Source organism: Bufo bufo, chromosome 1 (genome assembly GCF_905171765.1).
Source record: "Bufo bufo chromosome 1, aBufBuf1.1, whole genome shotgun sequence".
In the NCBI taxonomy this organism is placed as follows: Eukaryota; Metazoa; Chordata; class Amphibia; order Anura; family Bufonidae; genus Bufo; species Bufo bufo.
In genome coordinates this window covers 120731112-120746338 of record NC_053389.1, presented here as the reverse complement: position 1 = coordinate 120746338, position 15227 = coordinate 120731112, and the positions used below count along the sequence as shown (strand labels likewise).

The following is a 15227-nucleotide window of genomic DNA, read 5'->3' as shown; positions in this document are numbered from 1 at the left end:
TGCTTTGGTTCCTCACATTTTTATGCAATCATTTTGTTCAACCCACTGAATTAAAGCTGAAAGTCTGAACTTCAACTGCATCTTAATTGTTCTGTTCAAAATCCATTGTGGTAATGTACAGAACAAAAATTAGAAAATGTTGTCTCTGTCCAAATATATATGGACCTAACTGTATATACTGCGATTAGACGTGCTGTATGGCATTTTCTCAATAAAGAACACATACAATGGTTTAGATGCTTCAGTCATTGCAGTCAGCAGTGGGTTCTGCATTTAAAGGATAACTCCATGTTTAAACATGTCGCAGTTAACCCCTTCCCGACCTTTTGACGTACTGTTACGTCATAGGAAACAATGAGTTCCCGCAATTTGACGTAATAGTACGTCATAGTGATCGCGCGGGCACCGGAGCGGTGCGCGCACGATCAATGCAGGGGCCCGGCAGTCCATGGTAGCCAGGCCCCTGCTGTATACGCCGGCATCGCTGTAAAAGCCGATGCCGGCGGATTAACCCCTTCCATGCCGTGGTCCGTGCTGACCGCGACATAGAAGAGGTTTGTGTCGGGTGAGGGAGAGCATCGAGTCCCCGCGCTGCTGTGGCGGGGACCCGATGCGACACAAGGCAGCCCGATGCCGTGCAGAGGCTGCCCAGTGCCTTCTACGGTAGCCGAGGAGATCCAGCCTCAGGCTGGGTCTCCTAGGCAACCTGTTAGTGTATGACACTACAATGCATTACAATACAGATGTATTGTAATGCAGTGCAGAGGGGATCAGACCCCAAAAAGTGAATGTCATAAATAAAGTAAAGTAAAAAAAAGTTAAAAAAAATGTGTTTTTAATAAAATTAATAAAGTAATAAAATTAAAAAAAGTTAAAAAAACAACAACAAAAAAAAACACACATATTAGGTATTGCCGCATCCATAATGACTGGCTCTATAAATATATCACATGATCCACCCTGTCCGATAAACACCATAAAAAAATAAAATAAAATAAAAACAGTGTAAAAAAAAGCTATTTTTGTCACCTTACATCACAAAAAGTGCAACACCAAGCGATCAAAAAGGCGTATGCCCCCCAAAATGATATCAATAAAACAGTCACCTCATCCCGCAAAAAATAAGCCCCTACCTAAGACAATCGCCCAATAAATAAAAAAACTATAGCTCTCAGAACATGGAGACACTAAAACATCATTTTTTGTGTCAAAACTGCTATTATTGTGCTAAAGTGAAAAAAAAAAAAAAAAAAAAGTATACATATTAGGTATGGCCACGTCCGTAACAAACAGCTCTATAAAAATATCACATGACCTAACCACTCAGGTGAATACCGTAAAAAAATAAATAAATAAATCTTTAATAAAAAAAAGCAATTTTTGTCACATTACATCACAAAAATTGCAACAGCAAGTGATCAAAAAGGCGTATGCCCCCCAAAATAGTCGGTCAAAAAATAAAAAAGCTATGGCTCTCAGACTGAGAGACTAAAATATGATTATTTTTTGCTTCAAAACTGCTATTATTGTGCTAAAGTGAAAAAATTATAAAGTATACATATTAGGTATTGCCACGTGCGTAACGATCTGCTCTATAAAAAAGTCACATGACCTAATCCCTCGGTTAAACGCTGTAAAAATAAAAAATAAAAACTGTGCCAAAACATCCCTTTTTTTTGTTACCTTGCCCCACAAAAAACGTAATATAGAGCAATAAAAAATCATATGTACCCCAAAATAGTACCAATAAAACTGCCACCTTATCCCGTAGTTTCCAAAATGTGGTTGCTTTTTTGAGTTTCTACTGTAGGGGTGCATCAGGGGGGCTTCAAATGGGACATGGCATCTTAAAACCAGTTCAGCTAAATTTGCCTTTCAAAAACCATATGGCGTTCCTTTCCTTCTGCGCCCTGCCGTGTGCCCGTACAGCAGTTTACGATCACATGTGGGGTGTTTCTGTAAACCGCTGAATCAGGGTAATAAATATTCAGTTTTATTTGGCTGTTAACCCTTGGTTTGCTACTGGAAAAAATTGATTAAAATGTAAAATCTGCCAAAAAAGTGAAATTCTGAAATTTCATCTCCATTTTCCATCAATTCTTGTGGAACACCTAAAGGGTTAAGAAAGTTTGTAAAATCAGTTTTGTATGCCTTGAGGGGTGTAGTTTCTAAAATGGGGTCATTTTTGGGTGGTTTCTATTATGTAAGCCTCACAAAGTGACTTCAGACCTGAACTGGTCCTTAAAAAGTGGGTTTTGGAAATTTTGCTTCCAAACTTCTAAGCCTTATAACGTCCCCAAAAAATAAAATGTCCTTTTCAAAATGATCCAAACATGAAGTAGACATATGGGGAATGTAAAGTAATTACTATTTTTGAAGTTATTACTATCTATTATAAGAGTAGAGAAATTGAAATTTGCAAATCTGCTAATTTTTTATTTTTTTGGGTGAATTTGGTATTTTTTTATTAATAAAAATGTTTTTTTTTTACTTATTTTTACCACTGTCATGCAGTACAATATGTGACGAGAAAACAATCTCAGAATGGCCTGTATAAGTAAAAGCGTTTTAAAGTTATCACCACATAAAGTGACATGTCAGATTTGCAAAAAATGGCCTGGGCGGGAAGGTGAAAACAGGCCGGGGTTGAAGGGGTTATAATGTACAGAAAATGTTGAGCAGCTTGGTGACTATTTCCTTCCGCTTATCTCCTACTGATTCTGAGCTATTTGTTGTTTCCTTGATATCACAACCAAAGTGAAAGTAAATTCTGCTGTGTGTGGTTTATCTGCTCTCTGCAGACAGTCATGTGACTTGTGTAAATGTAACCGTGCCGCTCCTGCTCCCACAATGCACTGCTCCCCAGTAACAGCGGAATTATTAATTGAGTTCGTTGTCGTATGAAAGAGCGTATCATTAAAAAGTTTTACAAGGTAAGTAAGGTGTAGGATTTACAAGGATATTCAGTATTTGATGGAGATTTAAATGGTATTGTGTGGTAAATATGTAGCACAATAATGAAGTTTACCTTTTAAGTCTAATTAAAGATGACCGATCCGCCCTCCTCACATGTCTGTTTTAGTAAATGCTATTATTCCCATTATAAAATAAAAATGCCGGAGCATCTTTTCTCACTATGCATTGCCATTCCTGTTCCTCTTATTGATTGTGTCTAGAGATGAGCGAAGTTCTCAAAAATTTGATTTGGCTGCTTCGCTAAATTTCACATACAAATTTTGGTTTGTGACGAATTACTTCGTCACAAAGCGCATTTCTTTGTGAGTAGCGGGCGCAATGACCGCGAACGGCGACTGTGCCGCCCCCTATCATTGAACCCCACAGATGCCACGTTAATCGCTGATCGGGGCATTTGAGATGGCTATTCAGGGTTGTCAGGGGTTAATCAGTTAAAAAAAAAAAACCTATCCATTTGCTCGCGAAGAGTTCGCCGTGGCCATCTTGATTGAAGATCCAACACGAAATCTTGCGCGGTGCATGATGACATCATCACGCTGGCTGGCGTGGTAACGTTCACAGCGCACAAGATTTCACGGGGGATCTTTAATCAAGATGGCCACGGCGGACTCTTTGCGCGCAAATGGATAAGGTGAGTATGAAATTATATATATTTTTTTTTAACAGCTATTTTAGGGAAAATTGATTCCAATATCACGAAGCACTAGGAAATTCCTCTTTGCGAATCGAATTTTCCCTTATATTTGGATCGAAGTCCACTTTATGACCTTCTATTCGCTAATTGTCTCTCTACACATTGTGACCCGATTTTGACAATATCGTGTGCATATTGTGTGCTTTGTAATGAAATGTTTCATGTTTAGAGATGGTGATTTCTCAAGTCTGTTGTACTTTGACTTGTAGGATGCAGTAACTCCTCCAGAGGTAGCAGAGACACTGGCTGAGGTGCCTGAACATGTTCATAGAGGGCTTCCTGAGGAAGTAGTGCTCGCTCCCTCTGCTGTTAATAAGTTGCGACTGGGTAAGTCAATTGCAGTGATTTTTATTTTATTTTTTTAAACATTACTGTGATTAATAGCTCTTTGCAACACTATAAAGTTGACACAACAAACCTCTTGAACAACTCGGTCAGAAAAATCTATTCGAGGTTCAATCGATTCTACCAGAGACTAATCTGCTCCAATTGGCCTGAAAATGTGTATGAAACACTTTTTTTAAAAAAAATTTATTTCTCTGTTGTTCTTTTCTCTTTTTTATTTTTATGTAAGCTTTTTTTTCTCTCTCCCCTTTCAAACTTTTTAACCCATTGACAGGAGTAGTAAATACACTGCTGTCGACTCACCAAAATACGCTTATTGCACACGTATGAACGTAGAAGCTTTGCAACAGGTTTTTGGAAAGAAAAAAAGACAGTTGTGCACTGTATGCTGGGAAATATGCCTGTTGCACACTTAAGAACTGTAGAAGCTTTGCAACAGGTTTTTGGACATAAAGGCTGGCTACTTCACATTAAAAAAAATGAATACTGCTTTCTTAGGCCTATTTCACACGAGCGAGTATTCTGCGCGGGTGCAATGCGTGATGCAAACGCATTGCACCCGCACTGAATCCGGAACCATTAATTTCAATGGGGCTGTGTACATGAGCGTTGGTTTTCACGCATCACTTGTGTTGCATGAAAATCGCAGCATGTTCTATATTCTGCGTTTTTCACGCAACGCTGGCCCCATAGAAGTGACTGGGGCTGCGTGAAAAACGCATCGCATCCGCAAGCAAGTGCAGATGTGAAATGCGATTTTCACGGATAGTTGCTAAGAGATGGTGTTTGTAAACATTCAGTTATTTATCACGTGTGTGAAAAACGCATCATTGCGCATTGCACCCGCGTGATAAAAACTGAACGCGATCGCAAATAAAACTAATGAACTTGCTTGCGAAATCGCGCAGTTTTCACTGAACGCATCCGCAACACATCCGGACCTAATCCGGACACGCTCTTCTGCAAGGGGCCTAAGAAGTTCATGTCTTGTGCAATGCAACACTTTAAGTTATGAATAGCTTCAGTCCTGGCTACAGAAACACAGTAAACGAAGATTAATTTCAGATGAGTGTGTCCACTGCTTGAAACACACTTCACGTGGGAGTATGATTTCCACCTATGGACATAAACTTTTGACAGGATTGCATGGAATTATAACGATTTTTAACGTGTGTCCCTACCCGACCTCAGATTTACTAAATGGTACTGAGATAATGCCTTCAGTACAAGCTCCGTTCCGCCTCCATTCCGCTTTGGAGGCTGACACCAAAACGCTGCTTGCAGCGTTTTTGTGTCCGTCGGACGAAACTGAGCCAAACGGATCCGTCTTGACACACAATGTAAGTCAATGGGGACGAATCCGTTTTCACTGACACACTATGGCACAAAAGAAAACCGATCAGTCCCCCATTGACTTTCAATGGTGTTTAAGACTGATCCGTTTTGGCTATGTTAAAGATAATACAAACGGATCCGTTCTGAACGGATGCATGCGGTTGTATTATCTGAACGAATGCATTTGTGCAGATCCATGATGGATCCGCACCAAACGCGAGTGTGAAAGTAGCGTTAAAGGGGTTGTCTCACTTCAGTAAGTCAGATTTATCATGTAGAGGAAGTTAATACAAACCACTTACTAATGTATTATTATCCATATTGCTTCCTTTGCTGGCTGGATTCATTTTTCCATCACATTATACACTGCTCATTTCCACGGTTACGACCACCCTGCAATCCATCAGTGGTGGTCGTGCTTGCAAACTATAGGATAAAGCACTAGCCTATGTGTGCTCCCATGGTCCCAGCCACCAGAGAGGCTGATGCTTTTGCCTATAGTGTGTAAGCATGACCACCAGTGCTGGATTGCAGGGTGGTCTGTAACCATGGAAACGAGCAGTGTATAATGTGATGGATAAATGAATCCAGCCAGCAAAGGAAGCAATATGGAAAATAACAATACATTAGTAAGTGCCTTGTATTAACTTTGTCTACATGATAAATGCCACTTACTGAAGTGAGACAGCCCCTTTTAACTGCCTCCGGACCGCCTAACGCAGGATCGCGTTCCGGAGGCGGCAGCCCTGCGCACAGTCATATATGCGTCATCTCGCGAGACGCGAGATTTCCTGTGAACGCGCGCACACAGGCGCGCGCGTTCACAGGATCGGAAGGTAAGCGAGTGGATCTCCAGCCTGCCAGCGGCGATCGTTCGCTGGCAGGCTGGAGATGCGATTTTTTTAAACCTATAACAGGTATATTAGACGCTGTTTTGATAACAGCGTCTAATATACCTGCTACCTGGTCCTCTGGTGGTCCCTTTTGTTTGGATCGACCACCAGAGGACACAGGTAGCTCAGTAATATGTAGCACCAAACACCACTACACTACACCCCCCCTGTCACTTATTAACCCCTTATTAAACACCTGATCACCCCATATAGATTCCCTGATCACCCCCCTGTCATTGATCATCCCCCTGTCATTGATCACCCCCTTGTAAGGCTCCATTCAGACGTCCGTATGATTTTTACGGATCCACTGATGCATGGATCGGATCCGCAAAACACATACGGACGTCTGAATGGAGCCTTACAGGGGGGTGATCAATGACAGGGGGTGATCACCCCATATAGACTCCCTGATCACCCCCCTGTCATTGATCACCCCCCTTTCATTGATCACCCCCCTGTAAGGCTCCATTCAGATGTCAGTATGTTTTTTACGGATACATGGATCGGATCCGCAAAACACATACGGACATCTGAATGGAGCCTTACAGGGGGGTGATCACCCCATATAGACTCCCTGATCACCCCCCTGTCATTGATCACCCCCCTGTAATTGATCACCCCCCTGTAAGGCTGCATTCAGATGTCCGTATGTTTTTTACGGATCCACAGATGCATGGATCGGATCCGCAAAACACATACGGACATCTGAATGGAGCCTTATAGGGGGGTGATCAATGACAGGGGGTCGATCACCCCATATAGACTCCCTGATCACCCCCCTGTCATTGATCACCCCCCTGTAAGGCTCCATTCAGATGTCCGTATGTTTTTTACGGATCCACGGATACATGGATCGATCCGCAAAACACATACGGACATCTGAATGGCACCTTATAGGGGGGTGATCAATGACAGGGGGGTGATCACCCCATATAGAGTCCCTGTTCACCCCCCTGTCATTGATCACCCCCCTGTCATTGATCACCCCCCTGTAAGGCTCCATTCAGACATTTGTTTTGGCCCTAGTTAGCGGAAATATTATTATTTTTTATTACAAAGTCTCATATTCCACTAACTTGTGTCAAAAAATAAAATCTCACATGAACTCCCCATACCCCTCACGGAATCCAAATGTGTAAAATTTTTTAGACATTTATATTCCAGACTTCTTCTCACGCTTTAGGGCCCCTAGAATGCCAGGGCAGTATAAATACCCCACATGTGACCCCATTTCGGAAAGAAGACACCCCAAGGTATTCCGTGAGGGGCATATTGAGTCTATGAAAGTTTGAAATTTTTGTCCCAAGTTAGCGGAAAGGGAGACTTTGTGAGGAAAAAAATAAAAAAATAAAAAAATTCCGCTAACTTGTGCCAAAAAAAAAAAATTCTATGAACTCACCATGCCCCTCATTAAATACCTTGGGGTGTCTTCTTTCCAAAATGGGGTCACATGTGGGGTATTTATACTGCCCTGGCATTTTAGGGGCCCTAAAGCGTGAGAAGAAGTCTGGGATCCAAATGTCTAAAAATGCCCTCATAAAAGGAATGTGGGCCCCTTTGCGCATCTAGGCCGCAAAAAAGTGTCACACATCTGGTATCGCCGTACTCAGGAGAAGTTGGGCAATGTGTTTTGGGGTGTCATTTTACATATACCCATGCTGGGTGAGATAAATATTTTGGTCAAATGCCAACTTTGTATAAAAAATGGGAAAAGTTGTCTTTTGCCGAGATATTTCTCTCACCCAGCATGAGTATATGTAAAATGACACCCCAAAACACATTGCCCAACTTCTCCTGAATACGGCAATACCACATGTGTGACACTTTTTTGCAGCCTAGGTGGGCGAAGAGGCCCACATTCCAAAGAGCACCTTTAGGATTTCACAGGTCATTTACCTACTTACCACACATTAGGGCCCCTAGAATGCCAGGGCAGTATAACTACCCCACAAGTGACCCCATTTTGGAAAGAAGACACCCAAGGTATTCCGTGAGGGGCATGACGAGTTCCTAGAATTTTTTATTTTTTGTGACAAGTTAGCGGAAAATGATGATTTTTTTTTTTTTTTTTTTTTTTCTTACAAAGTCTCATATTCCACTAACTTGTGACAAAAAATAAAAACTTCCATGAACTCACTATGCCCATCACGAAATACCTTGGGGTGTCTTCTTTCCAAAATGGGGTCACTTGTGGGGTAGTTATACTGCCCTGGCATTCTAAGGGCCCTAATGTGTGGTAAGTAGTTTGAAATCAAAATGTGTAAAATATGACCCGTGAAAACCTAAAGGTGCTCTTTGGAATGTGGGCCCCTTTGCCCACCTAGGCTGCAAAAAAGTGTCACACATGTGGTATTGCCGTATTCAGGAGAAGTTGGGCAATGTGTTTTGGGGTGTCATTTTACATATACCCATTCTGGGTGAGATAAATATCTTGGTCAGATGCCAACTTTGTATAAAAAAATGGGAAAAGTTGTCTTTTACCAAGATATTTCTCTCACCCAGCATGGGTATATGTAAAATGACACCCCAAAAAACAATGCCCAACCTCTCCTGAGTACGGCAATACCACATGTGTGACACTTTTTTGCAGCCTAGGTGGGCAAAGGGGCCCACATTCCAAAGAGCACCTTTCGGATTTCACCGGCCATTTTTTACAGATTTTGATTTCAAACTACTTTGCACGCATTTGGGCCCCTCAAATGCCAGGGCAGTATAACTACCCCACAAGTGACCCCATTTTGGAAAGAAGACACCCCAAGGTATTTCGTGATGGGCATAGTGAGTTTATGGAAGTTTTTATTTTTTGTCACAAGTTAGTGGAATATGAAACTTTAAGAAAAAAAAAAATCATCATTTTCCGCTAACTTGTGACAAAAAATAAAAAGTTATATGAACTCACTATGCCCATCAGCGAATACCTTAGGGTGTCTACTTTCCGAAATGGGGTCATTTGTGGGGTGTTTGTACTGTCTGGGCATTGTAGAACCTCAGGAAACATGACAGGTGCTCAGAAAGTCAGAGCTGCTTCAAAAAGCGGAAATTCACATTTTTGTACCATAGTTTGTGAACGCTATAACTTTTACCCAAACCATTTTTTTTTTTTATCAAAGACATGTAGAACAATAAATTTAGAGAATAATTTATATATGGATGTCGTTTTTTTTGCAAAATTTTACAACTGAAAGTGAAAAATGTCATTTTTTTGCAAAAAAAATTGTTAAATTTCGATTAATAACAAAAAAAGTAAAAATGTCAACAGCAATGAAATACCACCAAATGAAAGCTCTATTAGTGAGAAGAAAAGGAGGTAAAATTCATTTGGGTGGTAAGTTGCATGACCGAGTAATAAACGGTGAAAGTAGTGTAGTGCAGAATTGTAAAGTGGCCTGGTCATTAAGGGTGTTTAAGCTAGGGGGGCTGAGGTGGTTAATGTTTTTCACAATCCCCACACTGTCCCTGCGAGACCCTAAATGGCTGGCTTATGTGTCTAATTGATGTCTGTCAGAGACATGGCAGGCATATCCTGTTACATTAGTGGCTGAGCTCACAATGCCGTCTGTGCTTCAGAGCTAGCATAAAGCCTGATAGACCACCAGCCGATATCCTCTATTCTGATTGGCTGTCAGGCAGACTGCAAAGTATTGTGGGTAAGCCCGCCTGTCGGTGCCCTGCATCGGGTCATGTGATCTTCCATCTTCATTCCCTGTTTCCCTTACTAGTGTACAAAATTTTAAAAGTAAAATGTTGGGCGCCATTATGTGCAATTCCATTGAAGCATATCGCCAAAACTTCGGATACGTTTGGAAGAGGAATAAAAATAAAATTTGTGATGAATCTGATTATTTTAGAATTGATTTGCTTCTCTCACCTATGAAGTTGTTCTGTAGTAGTCGTGGAGAACGCCTCTAGCATGTTTTCATTGATGGGTCTTTCTCTTTGGTTTCACTAACGTTTAGTTCACATGGTCATGTTTTCATTGCTTCTGTTTTTAAGGGATCCATGACAGATATGTTGGGTGCATTATGAGCCATTTATATGTCAAAAAGCAATGGAAACCTGACTGAAAAGAGTGGAAATGCGAACAGCACCTAAATGATACCATGTGAGGCTCCCAACAGTGTCCATCTGGCTGCATTGACTTGTAATGGGGTCTGGTGTGGTTGGTTTTAATGACAAGAACAGCACTGCCTACCGTCCTGGGCTGTTTCTGGCATAACAGATACCTTGGATGCTGATTATCTATGCTGTTGGTGGTAGGCTGTGGGACAAAATCAGTCTCCTTCCTCCTCTGGCAGCTGAAAATATAGTCTGGTTTTATTTCCCATGCAAAAGGGTTTTTCTTAGCTACACTGCCATACTACTGCAGAATCTCTGCACCTTTTGTCACAAGCAGGGCAGAAAGCTATTTCTATTGATGCTTTGCACCCAGGTCATTAGGTGGACGCACACATAGCTATACACTTTGAACACAAGGTAATTTTTTATGATCTATGCAATGAACAGGATAGATAACTTCAGGACAACCCCTTTAAATCTGACAAAGTTGCCACAAACGCAAATGTCAACTTAGCCTTAATCAGAAGTATTTCTGTTGGATCATATTTACTAAGTTATTTCAGTACTGACAGGTAACCGTGCATACGCAGTGATCAAGAATGAGCCGTTCATTCCTGATCATTGCCTGGTTGTTGATAATAGCTGCTTTAAAATCCTCTAATATGGGGATGAACAATTGCCACTGTGATCGCTCCTCCCCATAGAGCTCCCATTGTTTGCCAGCAGCACATCCCTGTTAACACATGACAATGTGCCGCTGGCAAATGATATGTGTCGCAGGATGTGTTCACCAACTGATGAGTGTTTTGTCTGTCTATCTGTCGGGTAATGGATGGCACAGTTGCACTGGCAATTATCAGGAATGAACATTCACAGAAGTCCTCATTCCCGATAGTTGCCCCATGAAAAAGGGCCTTTACCAAATTGTTGAAAAATTACCTTAATCCTTCTATGATGAAAACTAGAGTAACAAAAATGTACTCATTAGACACAACAGGCTACGACTGCGGAAATAAACACCCCCAGCACATGGTAGTCCTCAGAACATCGGAGATGAACTGGTGGGACCTGTTACTACTGCCATTCCTGTACTTACTATAGAGTGTGTACTATGTAATGCAGGAAGCTGAATGGCAGGAGCACTGCAGTAACCAGGTCCATCTACTACACAATGGACGGAGCTGTGCAGTTCTAGCTCTGGAACTACTGCAGATCAGCTGATTGGCGGGGATGCAGGTTGTATGAGCCCCTCTGATCAGATGGTTATGGCCTATCCTGAGGTCTTTGTAAACTAGACGACCCTTACGATAAAAATATACTCCTATTCTAATCTATCATTCTCTATTATGTTTAAAGAGAACCTGTCCCCTCAAAAACGCATATTAAACCGCCAGCATTACGTTATAGTAGCCCCCAGTCTGTTAATAATCATATGTTTGATCCGGTAGTCTGATGCTCCAGAGATTCAAAAAACTATGTTTTAAGCTCCATCAGCGCTATCTCGCCGGTCAGCTTGAAGTCAAGGGGGCAGCGGCTTCCCTGCTTCAAGTCAAGGTAAGCACGCCCCCTAACCGTCCCCTCTTTTGGATTGACAGCCTGCAGTGCAGCCGCCAAAACTCTGCTGACAACGGCAGCCGGAGACCGGATCGCACCTTACCAAGGAGCACACCGCGCATGCACGAGTCTTATCCCTTTAGTAGGAAGACTAAGAGATTTTGTCAGGGCCCCCTCAACAGTATTATACAATGACATTATATACAGTGACACTGTAGTAATCGGACGGAGTGGCTGCCGGGCCTTGTCTAAGAGCTCAGTCTTGACTAGACACATGAGTAGGGGTTAGATGTGAGTTGGGGGTTGCGAAGAAATTGTTGGGGTGGGGGGGCATTCAAAAATTTGCTTTGGGGCCTAGTCAGTTGTAGTTATGCCACTGTCCTTGGCTTTGCATCACTTACTGTATACAATACACAGCTCAGCGCAGACATGAGACTGCACCTTCTGCAGCACAGGAGCCCTGTTAGACAGACCCATAAAGCTGGGTGGCATCCGTCCGCCATAGGTATACTGTGTGAAGGAGGTCTCTTCATAGAGTAGCGAAGTCTGCCACACAATTCCTTTTGGCATAAATGCAGTAACCCTGCCGGATGGCCCTGAATGGGGCAAAAAAACATTCTTTTAGCACAGTCAGTAAACTGACACAGAAGACCAGGCTCAGACAGGCCCACAGGGGAACAGGTGAATCCCCCAGTGGGCCCTTGAGCAATTTGGGCCCCTGGTCCCCCATTCCCTGCATGAGTAGCACATAATAGAGTACACTGCACTACACATAGATAGGCAGCATACAGCATCTCAACCAGTATATGTTCACATAAAAATTGGATAGGTTAACAGACTGACTTCTAGGTGCAGACTTATGGTAGACAGTATCCTCTTTCGCCAGGGACCTGCCCTGACAAAGTCGCTGCAGGGGTCTCCTATAATCGGTTACCTTGTAGAGTCTAGCTGCTGCCTGCCACTGTATGAGCAGATAATATTTGGATGTAACTGTACAGCGGGCCCCCAGAGGGAATTTTACTGGTGGGCCCTAGACAACCCAGACCGACACTACAGAAGACGCATTCCGAAAAGCAATTGAGCTTATGATAGATACTCCAGGGTTTAGTATTTGGTTTTGCAATCACTGGAGACCTCTAGTGGTTAGATATTGTAACTGTTCTTACAAAGTATTAAAGGGAACCTGTCATCAGCTTTATGCTGCCCATATTAACGACAGAATCACAATCGTTGCAGACTGGGCCTGGAAAAGAGTCACGGCCACCTGAGAAGACCGTCACGTTGCCTAGGCAATCGTGCAAACAGAATGAATCGCAGCCAGCGGAATACACCTTAAGAATATCAGCTGTGGCAGAGGGTAAGAGTCACAGGAAAGATCGCATTCCTCTAGTTGTGCTGAAAAAATTAAGAGATCTTACCCCATGGTTGAAGAACTGAAAAATCCCCCGATGATGTGCTATAAACGAGTGGGCAATGTACGAGTCTACTTTTATAGCGCCTACCAGTGGCCATTTGGCTCCAGGAGAAGTATATAGTGGGCTCAGCATGCATGTTGGTACTTGCATCCCTGGATCCGATGAAAGCTGTCATGGCACCGGACGGGGTTAAAAGCAGAGTGTGCCTGGCGTTCATGCTGTACCTGCGCTCCCTGGACTTTGTGTGGCTATCATGGCCCATAACAGGTAGGAACTAGTGTTAGGGACCACTCATAGAGGCGACCTTGACGTGGTGAGTGGCTTATTACGCTTTGGCCAAAATGTACACCAATGCCTCATTCAACATCCAGCATGGAGGCAGGGCAGAATGCTGGTTGCAGAGTGCTATTGCATTTGTGTTTTTACGTTTGTATATGTATTTCGCCATAGCGATGTGCACCTGCATACAGGGTTGTGCTGACTGAATCCCCCACATTTTTTCAATGTATGAGACAAGATTGTCAGGGCTGATATAGGCAGCAAAAAAGTGACATTGCAACAAACACTTTTTTCCACAGCCAAAAATGGCACTTTCCCTTGCCTCAACTGCATACACTGCTCCAGCGTCATAAAAGGACAATACATATCTCATCCACTCACAGGGGAACAGATCAGAATACGGGGACACTTCACATGTGATAGCAAATTTAATGTCCGTGTGGACTTGCCTATGTAGGGGAGACTTCAATGCGCATGAAGGATTGCTTCAGCAAACATAAGTCGACTATACGAAAGGGTAATACACTTTTACCAATCCCTTACCATTTCCATACACTCAAACACAATATTGCGCAACTCAGATTTCGGAAGAGGTACTACTACCCCGACGTGGGGGCAACAGGGTTGAACTCATCATGAGAAGAGAGGCGTACTGGATATATCGACTTGGGACACTAGAACCAAAAGGACTTGATAGGGAATACGCTCTGAATAGTTTCCTGTGATTTTACTTACATCTGATTTTGTTTTTTCAGCACAACTAGAGAAATGCGATCTTTCCTGTGACGCTTTCCCTCTGCCACAGCTGATCTTCTTAATGTGTATTCCTCCGGCTGTGACAGATTCTGTTTGCACGATTGCCTAGGCAACGTGACGTAAGGATCATGTGACATTGGGTGGTCTATTTAAACTGCTGTATTAGGGTCCATTCACACGTCCGTAACGTGTTTTGCGGATCCGCAAAACACGGACATGGCAATGTGCGTTCCACATTTTGCGGACTGCACATCGCCGGCACAATATGCCTATTCTTGTCCTATTCTTGTCCACAATTGCGGACATGTTCTATTTTTTTGGGGAACGGAATTGCGGACCCGGAAGTGCGGGTCCGCAATTCCGTATCCGGGCAGCACATCTTGCTGCCCCATAGAAATGAATGGGTCCGCAATTCCGTTCTGCAAAATGTGGAATGAAATTGCAGACGTGTGAATGGGGCCTTACTCTGTCATAGCCACAGTAACACAGTTTGAGAAAGGCATTATGTTTGCCGAAACGCGCGTCACGAATGTAATGTGTGACTAATAAACTCACCGCATCAGCAACTTTGGAGTGCTGGTCTTTTGATTCAATTTGATATTAGGGTAACCAACCCTCTGACTGAGCACCCGTTTCACACAGTGCCGACCGATTTGGAAGATTCGGCCACCTGAGAAGAGTCCTGGTTATTCATGAATTCCTGCTCTCCTGCCCACCTGCTGATGACTGACCGTCTAATACCTAGTTTTCTCTCTTTCTCTCTAGGAGAGAACTGATAACCATCAGCAGATGGGCGAGGAGAGCAGGAGATTAGGAATAACCAGGACTCTTCTCCGGTAGATGTGACTCTTTTCAAGGCCTGTGCTGCAGTGATTATGATGCTGGTTCTCGGCAACCACCTACTATTAGCTCATGAGTGAC

The 15227-nt window shown here is 42.9% G+C and overlaps 1 protein-coding gene across 3 annotated transcripts in view; it reads left to right on the top strand.

Moving 5' to 3' along the window:
* Positions 1-15227, top strand: part of PRDM2 (PR/SET domain 2) — a 235946-nt gene that overhangs the window by 50468 nt on the left and 170251 nt on the right. For 2 of the 3 annotated variants that reach the window (XM_040428921.1, XM_040428930.1), the window contains exons 1-2: positions 2890-2933; positions 3880-3997. In XM_040428921.1, coding sequence (XP_040284855.1) covers positions 2901-2933; positions 3880-3997 — 151 coding nt within the window. In that variant the 5' untranslated portion in view covers positions 2890-2900. Of the gene's footprint in view, positions 1-2889; positions 2934-3879; positions 3998-15227 lie in introns of those variants that run through there. The other variant, XM_040428936.1, reaches the window with a different exon arrangement.